We start from the raw sequence: 21,091 nt of genomic DNA on the forward strand, positions 1-21,091 counted from the left end.
CAATTTAAGATATATTTAAGAAAAAAAAAACTCAAAATTATTTTCAAAAAAAAACACACAACATTTTACGACCAACATGAACATGAACATCTAAAAATATCACCACATGGATTTTTTGGCGTGCAATGTGTGAAATTTCATGGAAAATTAAACAATTTAAAACAATGTAGACGCATAAGAAAAAACAAAACTAAAACCATATCTAAAACCATCGCTGTTTAGTATAAGTTATTATTTATTTACAGTTTCTTCTTAGATCTTACCTGAGAAGTAAAGCATCATTATCTTATGATGAGATAAATATATTCTTAAAAGTTAGAGAATGTGCGAGAGATGTCAGGCAGTGTTTGTTTTCCTTAGAGTTCGGATATTGTTCCCCCTCCCCGTTTTCGTCTGCCAATTTCAAGAGTATGCGAGGTGAGAGAACATGGCCAAAGGAATATTTCCAGTTTTCGAAAACACTGGAAAATAAACTTCTCAAGCTTTTTCAAATTCGAAAATTATATTGGAAAATTCATTCCAAACGGTTTTCGGTTTGGAATTGAGATGAGAGAAAAAAATTAACCCAACGACAAATCAAAAACCAAAAAAAAAAACAAAAACGCGCATGACATTCGTCTGTAAGCTCCAATAAGATCCGACACGCGACATTGCTTATAGCTTGAAACTTTACGGTTTAACAGCTTTTTTGTTAGCTTAGGCTTGAAGCAGGTCTATTGTGTGGAAGTATTGCAGGGTGTTGATGAGGATTTTAAAAAAATCATCACCAAAATAAACAACAACGACGACTGTAGAAGCAGCAGCAGCGGCAGCAGCAGCAATACCAAAAGTTAAAACTTTTCCGTTTACATTTCCCTAATTGCTGTAGGTTAAGTCTTACACTCCATATGTACATCACAGAGCTCCTGCCACTCTGCCACACTTCTACGAGTATATGTAGTTTGTTGTAGTTGATTTATTTTTAGCCCTCTACTTCTCAGCTTAGAAAATTATTCACCTTCAGCGATTTCCCATGGCAATGCAGCAGCAACAAAGTATTCCACCCGCCCGAAGCCCCAAGAAGTGACAAACAAGATACTTGGATGTTGTTGGATGCTGGCAAACTTGGACGGACATTTTTGTTATCGCTATAGTATCCGTATCCGTTAGTGTGTATGAATATGTAAAATGTTTACATCCGATACACTACCAAAAACTATACATGTGCCTATTTTGTATATGAACAAAACATACAAAATATAAAAACGAGGGAATCCATGTGATGTTTTTTTAATTTTATATTTTATTGTATCTTTTTTTTAATTCATAGTAAAAAGACACAATGAAGAATGTTTTTCTTTCGTTAGATAGTTTTTTGTTTGTTTATTATTTATTTTGTTTTTGTAATGCTCAACATGCCCCTTGCTGAGCCTTGAAACTATTGCTCCTCAATGAACATCTATTTTGGATAAGCTTTTTAAATTTAGACACAAGAACAGGTTACATGAATTGCCTTGGGATTTGAAATAAAATGCCGGACAATAACATGATGTTGTTTTGTTTGAAGTGTCGGTGATTGTTTTTTAATGTTTTGCATTAAGAGTTTTTCTGATTGGCTTTATATTTTTGACTGTTTGTAGATATGTATATAGCATGGCTAGTTTGTATGACGTTGATGTAAGGAAAGTTCAACTTTTCACTATACTTTTTGCTATTACATAATTATGTAATCCTGTAAAGTTCATAAGAAACACGACCAGAAGTAGCGCACATTTTTTCATATGAAAATAAAGTTGACCATGTTAAATCTTTAATTGAAGCAAAAATTAAGTTTTGTGTTTCCACATCTTGTAATTTTGCATTAAATGAAATTTTTTCAACGTGAAACATTTGATTTGTCACCAGTAACCTATGTTTTTTAAGTACTCGTAAGAGAAATGAATATAAACTATAATGTGCAAGTATTTTTAAAATTGTAAATTAAATAAATTTTAGAATTAAAATAGTTTTGCCACATACAAGAATTATTATCAAAATAATCAATGAAATTCTATTATTTTTCAAATATCCACAACATTTTGATTAATGACATGGTTTTTAAAAATATGAAGAGAAGATTAATTGATCTTTGAGTTATCCGCTTTTTGAAAGGACATTTTTCTTTGCAATGTACATACTCTCACATTTCAAGTATAAGGTCGATAAACCAAAAATCCGTTTTGTTTTAAATCTTGAGAACATGGGCATTACGAAGAAGTCAAAGTCGAAGGGCCTTCTCTAGACATAAGGTTCGTGAGAATCGTTCAAGCAGACATTATGTTATCCTATCCACCCACCCCTTTTACTATGGTACATAATTGTAATGAAACACGTGTTTTTTTTCCGGAGTCACCAAATACATGTGAACTTTATTTATATTTTCGGATATATGAATCATATTGCAATTGAATTTAAATTATATATTTTCATCGCGTATAATGAAGATCCATCGATTGAATGGCATGAAAAGCTCTTATCTCATGACAGTTGGATATTCACCTGTATACGTTTCAATACTTGTTAAGACTATTTAGACAGGTTTAAATGAACATTATAAATAAATAATTTTTAATTGAAAATTGGGAATGAGAATTACATATCAATGAATTTTTATTTCGGTGCCAAATAGTTCAAGAAAAAAAAAAAAAACAACAAAGTTTAAAGAAATTGATTTTTTTTTTATTTAAACAAAATTTGATTCTTTGGTGTAAAATTCCTTCTAGTGTCTGAAAAAACAGAGCTTTGAATTCTGATGTTATTAAGTATGAATTTGAAACAAAACAGCTTTTCACAATTTAGTCTTAGAAATTATATAATATTGTAAATAATAATAATAATATTTTAAGGACTCTTTTTCTTGTATGCAATCTTCTTTTTTTTTAATGTGAGTTTCTTAAAAGAATTTCTAGCTCTACTAAGAAGTTCGAAACAACTTTTGTAAGTGAAGGGTTTTTAAGTTTACACGGTTGAAATGAACGCTATTTTAATTGGTGACTTCTGTCGAATATTTTGTTTATTATTGGTCGCATTCACAGAGCTAGTCAAAATTCAACTAGCTTAGCTTTGTGAATGCAAAACTACACTACAAAGCTATTCAATCTGGAGCTGTCATATTATTGACAAATGCAAATATATCAAATAAAAACTTTTTTGATTTGATAACTTTAACTTATCTTTTGTGTTTTTAAATTCAATAAAATCAAATTTAAGACACAATTTGAATTATTTATATTTGTATTTAAATACTACTCGATTTATTTGATTTTGAGCAGCAGATTCTGAAACGTCGAAATCTTTCTCGACTAAATTTGTAGTCGAATTTTTAATATCAACCGATTTTTTAGTTAGATTTAGCCAATCAGAATCTCTGACTACGTAGCCCCTAGCTTTGTAAATGCGACCATTCAGTTGCTTATGCCAAATCATCATGACAAGAAACACGATTGAAGAGCACGTTCAAATGACAATAATAATCGTATGGAAAAGGACACCAATTTTGATTTAAATTTCACAAACAAAATTTCAAATTTGTTAAGGTCATTCTATGTTACATCTAACAATGAGTCTGAAATGTATTCAATACTTTAATAGTGCTCTTATTAAAACCTTCTTAAAATTATTTTTTTAATTTAAGAAAAGGAAAGTACAGAACAGGTATAATAAACAAACTACGTTAATCTGGCGCCGCTGTCCGAATGTACATTAAGTTTTAAGTTAAACGTACCTACTTACAAAATATTTGGCAGGCAACCAATTTTGTAATTTAAAAGTTATTTTAGCCCGTTAAAAATGTATACCATATTTATATTTATCAACATTAATTTATGGTTGGCACGAAATTTCACTCTTTGAATAAATGGATATTTTTTAAGATGGAGTCGGCCTTTTTTGACAGCTGTCAGTTTGGTTTGCCATTTCATAACGAATAGATTTACGACTGATCAAAGTTTGCATTCATTACCAACAGCTAAACAAACATTCAATTTATTGAAGGCAACTTTAAGTGAGAACATTACCTCGCGTCATAATATCTTTGGCGGATGTAGCCCAAGATCGTATATTTGAACACCGCTGGACTTTTCTTGTTGGGTTATATAAAGTAACTTATCAACTCAGATAAGCCCGAGACGCTTGAAGGCTTGAAAGAGAACATTGGGCGTTATTGCTGACATGAGGCACTACTTGCTGCTGTTGCAAATTGGGCCTCTTGGTTGGAATTTATCGAAGCCAGCTGTGGTTGCCGCCTACCCCAAGTAATTTTTAGACATAATACAAACCCTTATCTCTATAATAAAGGTCAATACTTGCGTTGACATTAAAATATATGAGTTTTTTTTTTAAACCACACGAAAAAAAGGCCTTTACGTACTTACACTTGGTACAAAATATTTCGAGGTTTGACAAAATGTTTAAATTTAACTATATACCAATAACCAAACTACCTATTGTTCCTTTTTTTGATAGCCTTGCTTTTTGATTTTAGATAGCCTTGTTAAAGATAAATTTGAATGTATCATAAAGAAACATGTAAGTAAATTTCAACATGGAAAGGTAGGTCTACTAATTCTTATCTAGTAGAATTCACAAATTTGGTCATTAATACTCTGGACAATCGAAAATAAGTTTATGTGATTTTCACAGACTTTGTAAAAGCCTTTAGTAGGGTTAATTTACATATTCTCTAAGGAAAGCTTCCATGGACCGCTACTTCAATATTTTTCTTAATATTAACTTGGTCGAAAACAATATGTTATGATCGGAGACTTTTTCTCAAAAGAGATTAAGGTAACTTTTGGTGTTCCAGAAGGTAGTCATTTAGGTCCTTTATTATTCTCTCTTTTTTTATTAATGATCTTCCAAATGTTCTTAAAAATTCTCATTGCCTTATGTATTTGGATGACATAAAGTTCTTTTCTCGGATTTCTAATTTAAATGATTGTCTTTTGCTTCAAAATCATTCGAAATGCCTAATACTTGGAATACCGACTCTTGATTCGAGGAGAGAAATGTGTAGCGTCATATTTATTCGTGATATTTTGACTTCAACCACTGAAAGTTTGCTTAACTGCTTGTATCTGTATGTTCAATCAATTTCTTTAAGAGCCAGACCGCTCTTGACAATTGATTCCCATCATACGCTATGCAGACAACGTAAACCGATTTCTGCAAGTTGTAATATATTTAATATTTTTTATTCTAGTTAAGATAAACAATAAATAAATAATACAAGGCTTCTTAGAGATTTATATATTATTAAATAAAAGACTTAACTTCGTCACAAAAATTAAGCTAGCAATGCCTTGAAAATGTTTTCTTAATCTTTAATAAATTATTACTATCTTTTTTAGTCAGTCCCCTTAAACTTAAACAAAAAAAAAAAACAAGTTATAGCTTAGAACGTTCTAATCACTTGATATATAAAATAGGATAGACTAGTTGCAATTACTGCTTTAAAAACTTCAAGCTTTAATATTTTGTCCAATATTTTTTTTGATAAGTGCGATAGTTCCAAAAACTAAAACACACATTGTTTTGTCAATATTATATTACAAATTCAAAAATGATTTACTCAGTACATTCCTAAGGAATTTAACGACTGATGGTTCAACCGATTTTTCACTATGGAAAGCAGCCAAGCGCCTGAAAAGACCGCAGTTACAAAACTCGCCCTTGAAATCTCAAGATTGGAAATGGATCGGTAACTCCAAAGAAAAAGCTAACCCTTTCGCTGAACATCTTGCGAATGTTTTTAAGCTATACTCATCAAACGCGGCTGAAAATAACTTACAGTTTGTTGATAAGATAGATGAATGTGAAATACCAATTGTAAGACTTAAAGAAATAAAAAGTATGTGCAATTGTGCACATCAACTACCAAATAAAAAATCACCAGGTTACGATCTAATTACTGCTCTGGTTATGAAAGAAATACCATTGAAAGCCTTCATAAAACTCCAATATATAATAAATGCATGCCTTAAGCACCGGTATGTCCCGCACCATTGGAAAATACCAAATACCAAAGCAAGGTAAACCACCTACAGAAGTGACGGCTTACAGACCAATATCGCCTATACCAATTATGGCAAAAGTTTTTGAAAAACTGCTTCTGAAGAGACTTAGAAAAATCATAGAAGAAAGAAGGTTAATCCCAAACCATCAGTTTGGCTTTAGAAATAAACATTCCACGATAGACCAAGTTCATAGAATATCGGATGTAATAGAAAAAGCATTAGAAGAAAACCAAGTATGTTTAGCTATTTTTTAGATGTTGGTCAAGCTTTTGACAAGGTTTGGCATGAGGGACTTGAGTACAAACTGCAAAGGGATCTTCCCTGGCAGTACTTCGAAATATTAAAATCGTACATCTCAAAACGATTGTTTAGAGTAAGGTACGATCAAGAATACTCGGAATTGAAGAAAATAGAAGCCTGTGTACCACAAGGAAGTGTTCTAGGTCCTACCCTGTATTTACTATACACAAGGGATATTCCAGTTGATAATCACACCATAATGGCTACTTTTGCTGATGATACGGCAATTTTGGTACCTCACAATTCTTCACATAAAAACTTTACAAATAAAAAGATAAACAATATTCCAATAATCATTAATAATCAAGCTGTACCTTACGCCAATACGGCCGAATACCTTAGAATGACTTTGGAAGCAAAGCTTAAGTGGAAAGAGCACACCAAAAAGAAAACAGAAGAACTAAACTTGAAATATAGAAAAATGTACAGGTTGCTTGGTAACAACTCTCATTTATCAATCCAAAACAAAATAATGCTGTATAATCAAGTACTAAAACCTGTTTGGACCTATGGAATCCAATTATGGGGCTTTACAAAGAAAACAAATACCGAAATCATCCAAAAATTCCAGAACAAAGTCCTTCGTGGAATAGTTAATGCACCTTGGTACATAAGAAATACCGATCTACATCGTGACTTACAAACAGAAATGGTTACAGAAGTTGTTAAAAAATACGCTGTATCGCACAACCAGAGACTGCAAATTTATACCAATTCTGAAATGGAGTCCGTCTTGAATATAAGAAAACATGTTCGGAGATTAAGAAGAACCAAGCCTCATGAGCTTATGGTCTAAAAAAAACATGGCATTAAAAGTTTAAACTTCCCCAAAGTGATTGTACAAAATTAAGAAAGAAAAATCGGAAGTCGATCCTTTAAGATTACTCCTGATGAAGATTTGGTTTTAGTGGTTAAGAGTCCCACACTATTTGGTGTCGAATACTGCCAAGTGTCTTTTGAAGATATTATATGAACATTATTTACTTGAAAATCGAATTCACCCTATTGCTTGATCTAAATTGAGATCTATTAATCTCATTATCGTTTTCACCTTGAATTATATGAGCTAAATTTAAGTCAAAGATAATTCCACTTAAAATTCCGCATTATTTGCCTTAAGCGCCAACTATTAAATTAAAACAAAAATTATCTCAACTTATTTAAAGTTGAATAAACTAAAGCGTCATTTTCTTAAATATAAATAAACTACCAATTAATCACCCCTAAATAAGAATGAAAGTGAATTCAATTTAAATAATGATATCATTTTCGAATAGAATAATTTATTCAAATAGAATTTGTACACACACAAATAAAAAGAAAAAAACAAAACATCCTAATCTTGAATGTCCTTGTCAGCAATCAAATGCGAAAAGAAAGAAAACCAAACAAAAAAATGAAATAATTGCCAAGTGTCGCCAAAGTGACCACATTGAAAAGTTCAAAACAACACCAACTATTAAAACATGGACCGAATTTTTGATCTCGTTCTATTTGTTTTGCTTTTATTTTCAGGAAGAGGCGGCACTAAAAAAAAATATAGCAATGCAATGTTATTTCTTTAAGACACATTTTAGATGCGACAGTTTGCCGCCAAGATTGTACTTTATATGAAAACGTGTAGTGAGCCATGTAGTTGGTATGCACAAACATTAGATAATATTCATTGCAGGTTTTTCTGGCTTGTTTTCCTGCACTTTTGTCGTTTACTTGGCATTTTGTGTCTCAATTTTGTAAATTTTGATTATTCAGCCAAAAATGCATTGAGTATAGAAATGACAACTTTATTCTTTCCTTATTAATTATTTCTATATCTAAAACTATTTTTGAATTTCAATTTCTCTCTATGTAAACCACCCTACTTTACAATCAAACTCACCATAAGCATGCACCCATAATTGCATTCAAATAGAAAAGCTTATTTCTTGATTGATTCCAACTTATTGACATTCTTTTATAAACAACAATTTCCTTAAGAATTCATTAAGTTGTAATCAAAGGCAATGATAAGTCTCAAATTGGTAAACCAAACCAACCCTATTTTTTTAACTTCTACCAATGTACTTAAACAGAAGCCGATTAAAAATTAAGAGTAAACATCAAAATGACAACAGAGAGAGCTTAAATCAAATAAAAAAATAAAGAGAATACAATGCTTACAGCTTAAAGAGAAAGTAAAGAGAAAATAGATTTACTGAGTCGCATAAAGAGAAAAAAAGTTTTCTTGCTTTTTTTCGGTCCTTAAAATGAGTTTGTAGAGTTCCGGAGCGTAATTAAGAACATTTTAACCATTGTTTAGTCAGGTCATGCTGCTTAAGACCTTGAGTTGTAAATTATAAATTTAAAAGAAGGAAAAAAAAAACTTAATTTCAGATGATTCGCAAGGATTTTATATAAGATAAGAAATGTGTTTGAGAGTACATGTGCAAATGCTTACAAGTACAAGTATAGAACCCAGGTCAACCGGAAGGTAAAATGGAAGTACCTTTACTTACCTACATATTAAATGTAGGAAATTTTATATTGGCTTTGGTGTTTTTCAACCAAATTCAGAGTTCTTTGGAATTAAAAAGCAATTGCGCTTGTTTCTGGGTGTTTTTTAATTTATTTTTAATTACTCAACGTAGAACCGCACTGTCAAAAATTATATATATATATAAATGAATTCATTATGAGTTAAATGAAACAAACTTTATAACTAAAAAGAGCTTTTGTATTTATAGGTATCTGTACTAGTGGTTTTACCTATGCCACTTTTTTTTAGGGTGAATTATGAATTATGGAATATTTTTGTCCTGAGTGTTTTAAAGCTAAGTTCATGCTTCCCTAAGTGTTTCAAATATAGTTGAAAAATTGTTATGAGTTTTGATAGTTTGAAAAATAAATGAACAGGTACTAATGTAATATTATTCATAAAACTGAAAACTATTTGGTAGCTTTGTACCGAACTAAATTTTAATTAAATTTGTTGCTTATTTGAATAATGAAGACTTTCAAAACCAAAGTTATATCTTTATCATGTCTATAAATGAAAAATGTATAATTTCACATATTATTAACTTGTTTCAAAAACAGTTTAAGGACAAAATAGTTTAAAAGAGTTAAGTTCAAAAGAATTTAGATGATTATAGTTTTTTAATATATTTTAACCAGATTTTTGAAAAATTCAAAACTTGAAACAACATTTTGAAGTGAATCATTAAATTAGCTTGTTTTTACTTTCCATTGATACATAACTGCTTATTGAACTTTTAGACACTAAAAAATGCTATTTTATAAATCCTTTATTATTTTGAAAATTTAAATTCGTTAACTTATTTATTTCAGGCTGAGTTCTGTTTCTGTCAAAGGTTTTTAATATTTGCACAGTTTTCTTTTTTGTGGACTTAACATTCTTCAAATTTATAATAATATTTAATTTAGTCTTCTTCGAACTACGACAACAAATATTTCTATTCTGTCTGCTTACATATATTGTGTTTCTATATCCGAACCCAAAAGACTAAATGATTTTTATCGAATTTTAGGATTTATGTTTTTTGATTTTTAATCAAATAATTTGATTTTATAAATTAAATTAAATTCATTTTAATTTAAGGAAATCAAATAATTTTTATAAAAGTCGTTTATTTTGGCATTTTATTAACAGTATAGTAGAAAATTCCCAAGAAAACGCATCGACATTAACCAGATTTTTGTATTTAAAAATTGGTACAACTGAAAGGAGACCTGTCAGAATAATAATAAAAAAACCACAAATAACAGAAAGTTTTGTGAAAATCAAAAGTCAGCAAAAAAACTAATTAAAACTAGTAGAATGGACAATTTTAAGAAGAAATGGTCAGAAAACATCTGGAAATTGAGATTCTATAAAAATAGTTCATTTAACAATTGCAGCTTTGACGTGAAATAAAAACTTCACGAAGAGGGTTTGTTCATAGACTACTACATTAACATGTGGTGTTGAAGTGGGCTTGAAGCTAGCTTCAATGCTTTTTATATCTGAATCAAGTTGAAGCTTCATTTGACTCTATTCCGGGTGGGGATAGGAGTCGATTCAAAATTTGTGAAGAAAAACCCTCTGTGGAGGAGTTAATTTTACAGATAATGCATTATGGGTTGTTTATTTACATGTTTGTGTACAAAAAATATAGCTTGGTTTAAATCAAAATTGCGCATGGAATCGGTAGCGTATTTTTATATGTTACAGAACTATTCAGTTCTTCATTCTTTAACAAGAATCAAACTTCCTCACTTGCACTTCATAAAAAACATCGAAACACCATTTGTGTTTTAGAAAAAGCTGTCAAACTTAATCATTTTTAAATCTTCTTGTGCGGTGGAAACACCAAAAAGATTTAAAAAACATAGCAAAACTTAATTTTCTTTTGTAAATAATAAGAACCAAAATAAGCCCAGTTAGTGCATTTTCATTAACAAAACTAAATAATATCAACAGTAACAGATTGATTTTTTTCGCCAATAGAAAACACAACTACTCAACGAACATTGCCATCGAGATAAGAATGCAATATCAATCGTACCAACATTTGAGAACGAAATCACATATGATCCATTCGAGACTCGTATAAATGTGAAAAACCCATCCGCAGTAAGATTTACTTTAACTTTTATCGGTAGTTTTCGTACTACGGATATTGATTTTGTTATTCATGTAAAATCCTGCTATGCGATTGATAGGTTTACCAAAAAACACGGGTAATGTTTATTGATTACAATTCTAATTTTTGATTAAGTCAAACAACAAATTTGAACAAATATTGCCCAAACAAGCCGTACCTGTGGCTTGATGGTTAGTGCGTACGACTTTCACGGTAAAGTGTGGTTTTGTCTTTCACAATGAATTGGCAAATCCTCCAAGAGTAATTCTCTCCACGAGAAGTGCTTTCTTAAACAATTCGATGACAATTTAAGGCATCCTCTATCCCAGACATGATTTGCACATTGGAATAGTTAAGAGCTGTAGGTCGCTGTTAAAATTATCGTTTTATTTGTTAACATAGTTATTCTTTTTTCGATTAATTCAAATCTTAAAACAAAATTTTTAATATACAAAGACTTTTTTTCAGCCGCACATTAAGAATGTGAAATGCTCTACCCAACTCTTCAATTTAACTTTCCTTCACTTTTAATCTAAATCTTTATGGTATCTGGTAAACACATCGATCTATTTGAAAAGTCAAAAGATCTGATAGATTAGTTTGATGCAAAATTACTTTAAATTAGCAAAATTATTTTTTAAGACTAAAAACATACTAAATTGGCTTTTTGATTTTTACTAAGTCTCGTCAAATTTTTGGCCATTATGTTTTTTTTTTTCTGAACCTGTTCTAAGAATAGTTTTAATCTGCATAATCTTATGTTTTCTAAAGAATTAAATCTTATTTTTAAATAGATTTTTAATTTAGTGTTACAAAACTTTCACATTTTACTTTTTTTAATATATTAGTTTTGTATATGAAAAGTATTTAAAACTCTGTTCGAATTTTACTTTGAGAGCAGGATACCATTCAACTTTAATTTTAGTGGTCAACACAATAATTTTAAAGCTGAAATTACACATGTAAAAATGTTGGCTTTAAAGTAATAACAGTCCTTTAATTGCTTTCATTGGTTGAATGGGTACAAAAAGCTTTAAATGGTTTTTCCTTCGGAAGTGTTCCTCCATTGTTATTGTGGTTGGTGTTTAATTTCAAAGCTTTAAGAAGAAGAACTATAATTACCAAAAGAAAATGAAAGCTTATGCCATCATTGAATGCAATTATTTTTTGTTGTTGCTGTTGTTCATAGCTGTCAATTACTTAAGTAGCCAATAATAAAAGTTATTATAATTTAGTACAAAAGTAAATTAACTTTTATTCAGAGTAAAGTAAAATAAGTTAAGAGAGAACGAAAATATGATAAGTTTTTTAGGTTCATAAAGTTGAAGTCAAAAGGTGGAAACACCACAAGCTTATAAGAGCGAAAGGATTTTTGTGCTCAGACAAAGTTACAGCATTGAAGACACATAAATTCCTGAATTATTGAAATTTCAATTGTGGCGTTTTAGCTTTGTAGTCCTACGATTTTTGTTAAATTTTTGTATCTTATTTACAACATTTGCGGGTAATTAATTTTTAACTAAATGTCAATTTGTCGAATCTTGACCTATTTTCATTTTGGATGCGATATTTTTAAAAGAATTTTAAAATTCTGTTTGGTTCTTTTTTTAGGTCACTAAAGTAAAATACACTTTTATAAAATTGAATAATTAGGCTATAATTACTAATTTAGAAATGTATGCAATTTTTCATGTTTTTGTATATTAAAAATTAGATAAGTGTTTATATAAAATATTTGTATGAATATGTCTTATACGACGTATTTTTACTATAAAATAACCATTTTGGGATTAAGTAAGCCGTACCATAGATAAGCTTAAGTTTTGCAGTACTTGAGTATAATACGTACTTAAAATGAGTCTTAATCTAATGTGTAAGACCCAAAATTTGGAAATATTGGACTGCAATATCGTACCTATATTTTTTGAATTAAATTAGTATTATTTAATTAAAAACATAAAAAGGTCCCCCAAAAGCTAGCAGAAAAAAAGAGGTTAAAATCTTTTCAGGTTTACTGCTAGTAAGCTTAAGAACTCTAAATTTAACTTAGAAATGAAATTAGAATTATCACAAAATAAGTTAAAGTTCTTCTTAATTGTTTATCAAATGAAACCACGTTCTCTACACAAAGATGGGCAAGGATTAAAGGTATGCAATGTTTAAACAGATTTTGAAATTTATCATTTTCAGTTTTAATATATATGGTATATTTAGTTCAGCAGCATTTTACTGAACTTGAAGAAAAAAAAACAAAAGCTAATCTATAAAAATGTTGCAATGTAATAAAAAAAATACAGGCTTTTGTTTTTCTTGAATTCACCAAACTTTTTTCCAACGATTTTGTTTCTAATATTTCAATATTTTATAATAACTATAAGTAAAATTTGTTACTGATGGAATCTAAGACTTTCATCCAAAAATATTTGATGTAACTATACCTACTTTGCTTTCATGGACAATTAAATGATAAGAACATTATATTTATATTTATTTGAAAATTATATTGGCCAGAACCTAAAAATTTTATTTTTAAATAAACTTTCTCATATTACTTTTATTACTTCATTTTTGTTCTCCATCTTTTCTAAAGGGATATGAAAGTACAATACTTTAAACCAACCCTGATGATATATAAATTGAAAATAAAAATGGTATCTCCCTATAAAACATGGCACATAGCCCACGACGACGATACATTTAATTAATTAAATAAATAAAAACTTAATTTACTTAATCGAATCGAACTCATTAAAAATGTTTTTTCTTTGCTTTTTTTTTGGGAGATGAAATAAGCTTTTCATTAATGGTTTTATATATGGTGGTGGATATAAACGTAGCCCAGTTTCTTGAGGAATTTAAGTTTGAAGAAAATCGTTTCAGAATTTTTAAGGTGAGGTCCACACAGGAATATAACTTTATCCATACCTTACCTAAAGTATTATGCTAGGTTAGTTCAAAATATTCGATTGGTTTTTATTTTTAGCTAAGCAGAAGTTTCCAATTTTACATGTAGAAAAAGTGGTATTGTTAACCTTAACTAAGAGATAATCAATAAAGAAAATGATATATTTTACAATAAACAACTAAACATGTTGGAAATATAAAATTGATTTATTTTTAATTGTTTACCAAATAAGAAAAAGACACAATCAGCAAACATGAAAGATTATATCAAAAAATTGATTAATTCTTCATGATAAAATAATTAATGTTCGAACTGTTAGGTGGTATGAACATGAATAATTATCGAAAACCTATTTTTGTGACCTATATGTCCCTCATAATGCTACAAATAGCATCAGAGAGAATTTTACTAATATGCCCGAGGATACTATCAAAAGGTACGTGATTTTTATTTGAAAACCGAGTTATTTTTAGGAATAAAGTGGAAAACAACATTTTTCGGCTTTCTCTCTTTATTGTTTATAAATAGAATACAAAATTGTACAAAATGTATTAATAACCTGTATACATTTCCCTGAATAATTCCTTTAAGAACTGTTCGCTCCAATTTTGTAATTTTATGCGGTGTACGCTTGAAAAATTAATACCCCTTCTAGACACCCCTAACTGCTTGACTGACAAAATGCATTCTGTTTGTCTGTGGTTTCTACTGTTTATTATAATGTTATGCGACTGGACATGGACAATTCTCAAAGCCATTAAAGCTTCAGACAATTTTATTTAGTGCACTCACATAAATTGTATTTTATTCATTCACCATACATAAGTTCCAAACAGCATAATTAAAAACAAAAACAGTCTCATCGGCTTAATTCTTGAATATATAGTGTGCTAACACAAAAGCTAAATAAAACAAAAAAAAGGAAACAAAACTTAACCTAACCCATCAACGATACACACCCATAAATATCCCCAGCTATGCACAAAAACCTCTAATGCATAGTAGGTATTAGATTAGGTAAATCACATTTTTCCGCACGAAACCTCATCAACTGCAATAAAACGAAATCCATTTAGTTTGCTTTATGCAATTAAATGGTTCTTTCGTGGCAATCCGCTAAGCTTTTCCTGAGAACAAAAATAATATATATTTTTATTCAATTTGTGTATAATTATAGGTAGGCTAGGTTAGGTTAGGTTATGTTAGGTTAGGTTAGGCTATACCGCCTCTTATTACGACATCCCACAACTTTTTTTTTTTGAATTTTCGACAGTAAAAATAAAAGAAGGCCATAAGAAAGGAACTTATTTATAACAAGAAAGAGTAGAGAAAAAGAAATCTATCCCTTACATAACAATTAACTTGACTTGACTATGCTGAAAAATCCCACAATATATACCCGTACCATCAAACTATCTATAAAAAGGATGTATGTATCTAAAATAAAAAAAAAATAACATACATCCAATATAAAATTCGACTCCTTTTTCTGAACAGAAGAAATCCCAAAAATATATCGCTGGCAGGAGGCCAATTTTCTCTTATTTTCCTACCATCCTCGTCGTCGTCGTCGTCGTGGGTTTTTGTGTGTGTTGTAACACACATTCTTCTTCCTGCGTATAATGTTCATGCAATCTGCAGTTTTATCTAACTTTTGTGACATAACAAGGATTTTGTAATTATTATATGAACAGAAAAGAAAATTTTAACATTTTCCTAAACTATACCATATACATATGTATATCCATATTTCTAAATCTATGTATGAATGTAGGTTTCTTAAGTGTAAATATAATTGTGTAAAATAAATGTTATGTTTAAGTTATGTTATGAATTTTAATCACCCATCAAATGAAGGCCGGTCCTTTTGCTTTTCTTGGAATTTACGAAACTCCTCCTTTTGTTCGCGTTGCTCGGCTTGATGTTGATGTTGCTGTTGTGTTTTTTTGCGCTGGTGACGATCCTCACCAAGGCCGTAAAGACCGGCTACCGCAGCCATTATTTACAATCAATGCCAATTCAATGACAACTTTCTTAATTTTACACACACATTTTTGGTTTTGTTTGCTTTATTGCTTTTTTTTGTTTTGTTTTTGGTTATGATTTTGGTGTTGCTTGGTTTTGTTGTTTTGTTTCACTCTTTGTTAAGGACTATTGCTCATAATTTATTTCTCTACTCATATACATAATAATATCACATCACTTTATAAAGAAATCAAAATTAGGCATAATTTTTATATTTGTTCACTGAGACTGACAAACAACTTCCGTTTCCGCTTTTGGTCATTTTGAATGTTATGGTGTGTTCTTTCTCCTCTGCAAAACAGGACACTTTGTTTAGTGTTGGGTTTTTCTTCTTTTTTTTTTCTTTATTCGCATGGTTTGCTATTGGATTTCTTTTATGTGTCATCCCCAAACAGAACAAAAAGAACAACAACAACAGAGAAATACAAGAACACAACAACACAAAAACTGTCACAAAAAGTATGAGTAAAAAATAAAAGAACAGACTTTCAATTGCTTCCGTGATACGAACGAAACAAAAATAAAAAGTCCCACAAATAACCTGATGAAAAGTGTACAACGACAGCGAAAGAAAAATAAAAAATCATACACTAAAGGAGCCTTTTTATCGATTTATATGCAACTAAGGATAACAAAAACAAAAACAAAAACTAAAACAACAACAGGAACGACGACGACGAAAACACTATGCTTGATTTGTGTTGGGCTATTTTTCATCATTTATTATTAAATCGCACGAGTACACACTCTCAGAAATTTGATAACATACTCTATACCACCAACCGAACTGAACAGAAAAAAGGACGAAAAAACAGACCGACCGACGACGATGACGACAACGACAGCGACAGCGACGACAACGTGCTGTCTAAGGTATTGTACATGTGAGATATGGATTATCCACTAGTGATGGTGTACAGGTAGGACTTCTTCCACGAGAGAACCGGTGATGGTGGTGGTGATGGGGTTAGTGGGTGGTGGATGGCGTTGGAGGTGTTAGAGACGCGGTCTTCATTCCACTACACACTGAACTAACTAGTGGAAGAATTTTTGTTTTGTTTTGTAACGAAAGCATAGAAACGAATAAAAACCCGACTTTAACATTGTAAAATTAGAAAAAGAAAATTCTGAATAAGAAACAAAAACCCCATTAAGCCAAAAGAAACAAAGAAATATGAAGGAACGTGGCTGACACACAGAAAAGAACCCCAACAGCCTAAGATTCCTAAGCAAAAAACAATAAAAAAAGGATATGCTAGCACTCATATATTTTAACACACAGAATGAAAAAAGAAAACTATAAAAATCCCACAATCTTTGTTGGCACAGTTTCTTATATTCGTATCCGCATTGATTAAAAAAGAAAATATTTAAACAAAAAAAAACACACACACAATTTTTCAGTGAATTATTTTGATTTATTCCAACCACAACAACTGTCACCACTTTCACTCACTGGTGTGTGTCCTTAACAACTATGAAGGTACGTAAGTACCATTTGACATAGGGAAATTTATCCTTGCTTGGTGGGCTTTCAAATGTTGTATTAAAAACAATGAATTGCTGTGACAACAACCACTCGCAACTCGCAGCAGTTTTCACCCGAATACCTACGTATGTATATTAGGTATATGCGTGTGAGTGTTTTAGGTGTGTGTCTGTGTTTAATTCACGGCAGAAACAGAGAACTACAACAAAAAAAAGTGTCGTTTCGTTTCACTTTTAAGACCATAGTTGCAGTTGTTTGTTGCCTTTTATTATTCTACGCCTCTTTCAACCCCCAATCAACTTTAGCACTTGTCACTTAAATTTTCTTTTCCTTGTTTGTTCCTTTAATTAGATATATTACCAATGTTTAGAACAGAAGGAATTCTTCCATTAGAATAATTCTTTCTATTCCTATTTTCTATTGAGTTTTAATTAATTTTTATTTTTGTTGCGTGTTAAATTTTAACCGAGAGCAAGAGAGAAAAGAACACGTTTATTCGGTTACTAAATAAGTACTGTCAAAACGCAATAACACCAACCATCACAACCGAAAAGCTGCTGCTACTGCTGCTGCTACCACTGCTAATGGTTGCCCTATACTGTTTTTGATTCTCTTAGTTTCTATTCCTAACTCGGCTTCGATGTCGAGTCGACATGGTTTTTAACGTTCTACCACGACGGTGGCGGCGGCGGCGACAGCACACAACTAACAGTCACACTTTAGTACATAGAGTGCGTTATTATAATAATAATTTGTTTTTTTCGTTTTTTTGGTAATGCGCTTACATTATGTGTGTCAGTCGATTGAATATAATATGTAAGGAACGATACACATTAATAACAACACCAAAAGCAAATAAGGATGAAAAAGGAAAATTACAAAAACAACACTACTCGTTCAATAAACCGCTTTTTGGCTAATGTTTTGATACCATTTTTATTTTCTCTCGAATTTCCGGTATATGGACTCTACTTCCACTTCCAGTTTAGATATATTTTTATTTTTATTTTATTGGTTTTTTGTTTTTGTTGAAGAGGAGCCGTTCGGGATGTACTAGAAGAAGTAACATACCTTGATGTGCTCTCGATTTCTTCTGAGCTTCATTACAGAGAAAAAACGTTTATTTAAGTTCCCGAAATAAAAAGTTCAGTTTAGCAGCAGAATCATCATCAGCAGCAGCAGCAGCAGCAGTAGCAACAACAAAAACAACAAGAACACCAATAAGACCACCATAACACTATACACAGCAGCCTCATCGCCAACCTCCCAAAAGGATATAACCAAATAACACCGCACTACGCAAAGAACCAAAAAATAAGAAGAAGAAGCAGCAGAAGCAGTAAAAGCAGAAGCAGTAGCAGGACCATCCAACAATCCAAACCACCACCATCATCATCATCATCATCGTCATCGTCAACATCATCATCATCGTCATCCAGTAGCAGTAGCAGAAACAGAATTTGAAGCAGAAACAGAAGCTGCAAGCAGAGCAGCACCAAAAGTGATGTCGAAAAAGAAGACACAAAAATAAAACAAAATATCATCACACACACACATTAACACACACACACACAAACGGGCTGTTGAAGAGCACAAACGGCACCACGTCGAACGATAGACGAAGGACGAAGAACGAAGGAAGAGGAGGTTTGCAGAAAGGACATCAAAGAAAATAAGGCAAGCAAAATTGAGGTAGGTGCATCACTACTGTTGTATCTAGGTTGGTTTCGGCGGGCAACATACAGCCACTCTGTATCTGTACAACAGTGCGGTAGAAGTAGATACTCTTCTAACCCAATTTCTGAATCTAAATGTTTTTCTTTTTTCCTTTCGTTCTTCTTTATTTTTCTCATGCTTCCTTTAACAGTGGGGTTTTGTGAATTCAATGCAGTTCAGAGTTCAACCCCTTTTATAAGTTGGTTTTCAGTATGTGGCGCTCTTAATTATTCATCTTGCTGAACTAAATATTTAAGTCCCTCTTTCTCTTTCGCTTTGTTTTTTCCTTTTTGCCTTTCCTTGTTTTTTTTAAATGATTTTTTTCTCTTTTTTGTTATTTCTTTTTAATTCGTCCTTGTGAATAAAAAAATTCTTAAATTTTGTCTTTTCTTTTACATATATTTTTAATGTACGAGTAGTTTGTTTTTTTACTTTTTCTCTTAAGTATTTTAGCTCTTTTTAACATTCTATTACTTTACTCGCCAAGTTAATAACGTTTACTGTGAAGGAACCCTTATGTTAGATTTTTTCGGGTATAATTTGCCCTTACAATCACAAAAAGGATGGTATAGGAAAAGCTTTTATAAACTTTTTTATAGCCAAAAATTGAGATTAAGGCAAACAAAGAACCTCTATATCTATTTTTAAGAGAGTTGTTCTCTCTTTGTCTCTTATTTTTGATGCGTATTTTTAGTGTGTGGCCTTTTGCTGGGACATCCCTTAAGTTTAAGTTTGAAAAACGATTTATGCGGTTTAATTGAATTTGTATGTCCTTTTTTTGTTTTCACAAGAAAAAAATTAATGACAACCTTACTAATGGGCATGCTCACTTCTTTTGATACACGTGTGACTCATGGTCATTTATGTGTGTCTCTATTCTTCCAAGAAATCTCTCTTTAATAGTAATAAATTTGAAATATAAAACGAAGACTCTTTAAATTGAAGTTTATTTTATTAAAGTTGATACACGTGTTAAACGATTCTTCTTTTCTTTCTTTAGTCGAATTCGAACAATTTTGGCAGAGTTAACCTTTTTTTTTAAATTTGTACTAACAAAAAAAGTCTATCATGTTTGTGTTATAAAGAATTAAGATGACAAAGGAAAAAGGCGAAAGGATGTTTTTGGGTTACCATGTATAGTGCACTGTCTAATATATCTAAATTGAAACCTTCTATGTTTTTTGGCACGATTTCATTAGGTACCAAAAGATATAAATTATATATCCCAGCCTACCTTCATACCATCATACCTATATTCAATGATGTCAAAAATTAAATATTTTAAATAATAACTGTCGCATTAAGTAGTGTTCTACTTTATTTACCATTTATAAAGATATAATTTAAAGGGTCAATATTTATTTATATAGATTTTGGATGATTGCCAATAGAAATCAATTGCGTATATGAGCTTTGGAACCAATCTTTCTTCTTTCTTTTTTAGTGTGTCTTCTTTTTAAATGGATGGATGGTTTATTGATTCAAATAAATGGAAATGTTTTTTTATTATAGAGTTCCCAATAGTGATCATAATGTAATGTAGAATACTTGCGTATCGACAGGAAAATGAATCCATTAACTTAAATATCAACCAATTTCAGGAAGTACAATTGTTTGAAAAAAGAACTCAATTGGATAAGAAAAAGCTTAAAAATAATATTTGTCCTTTTTCTAGTTCAAGGTTATTCTTTTTGGACATATTATAAAAAGGGGCGTGTGTAACGTTTAAGAGATTCTTGAAAAAAAAACGTATAAAAACATTGACATAACATTTTTTAATTCGGGAACTGGGACAAATTTGAAGAATACCAGTTTAGTTATAAATCAACTATTTTAATAACAAAAGAAATACGTTTTCCTAAAATGTGTCAACGCCGATTCGATTCAAATATATCAAAAAATACTTTCAGGTCAATTATTTCTAGAGCATTCTGCATTATATATGTATGCTGATTAAATTTAATAAAAATTAAAATTCAAAACATTTAAACAAAATTTTTAT

At 30.6% G+C, this 21,091-nt stretch overlaps 1 protein-coding gene across 13 annotated transcripts in view; it reads right to left on the reverse strand.

Moving 5' to 3' along the window:
* LOC129948548 (potassium voltage-gated channel protein Shaker) overlaps positions 1–21,091 on the reverse strand; it is a 190,817-nt gene that overhangs the window by 51,549 nt on the left and 118,177 nt on the right. Inside the window, exons 1-2 of one of the 13 annotated variants that reach the window (XM_056059602.1) lie at positions 19,168–20,055; positions 15,704–16,175 (exon numbers count right to left, since the gene is read on the reverse strand). The exons of 9 other annotated variants lie outside the window; for them this stretch is intronic. In XM_056059602.1, coding sequence (XP_055915577.1) covers positions 15,704–15,858 — 155 coding nt within the window. In that variant the 5' untranslated portion in view covers positions 15,859–16,175; positions 19,168–20,055. Of the gene's footprint in view, positions 1–15,703; positions 16,380–17,196; positions 17,283–17,733; positions 17,844–19,167; positions 20,056–21,091 lie in introns of those variants that run through there. 3 more of the 13 variants (XM_056059599.1, XM_056059600.1, XM_056059598.1) reach the window with 3 other exon arrangements.

Source organism: Eupeodes corollae, chromosome 2, assembly GCF_945859685.1.
Source record: "Eupeodes corollae chromosome 2, idEupCoro1.1, whole genome shotgun sequence".
In the NCBI taxonomy this organism is placed as follows: Eukaryota; Metazoa; Arthropoda; class Insecta; order Diptera; family Syrphidae; genus Eupeodes; species Eupeodes corollae.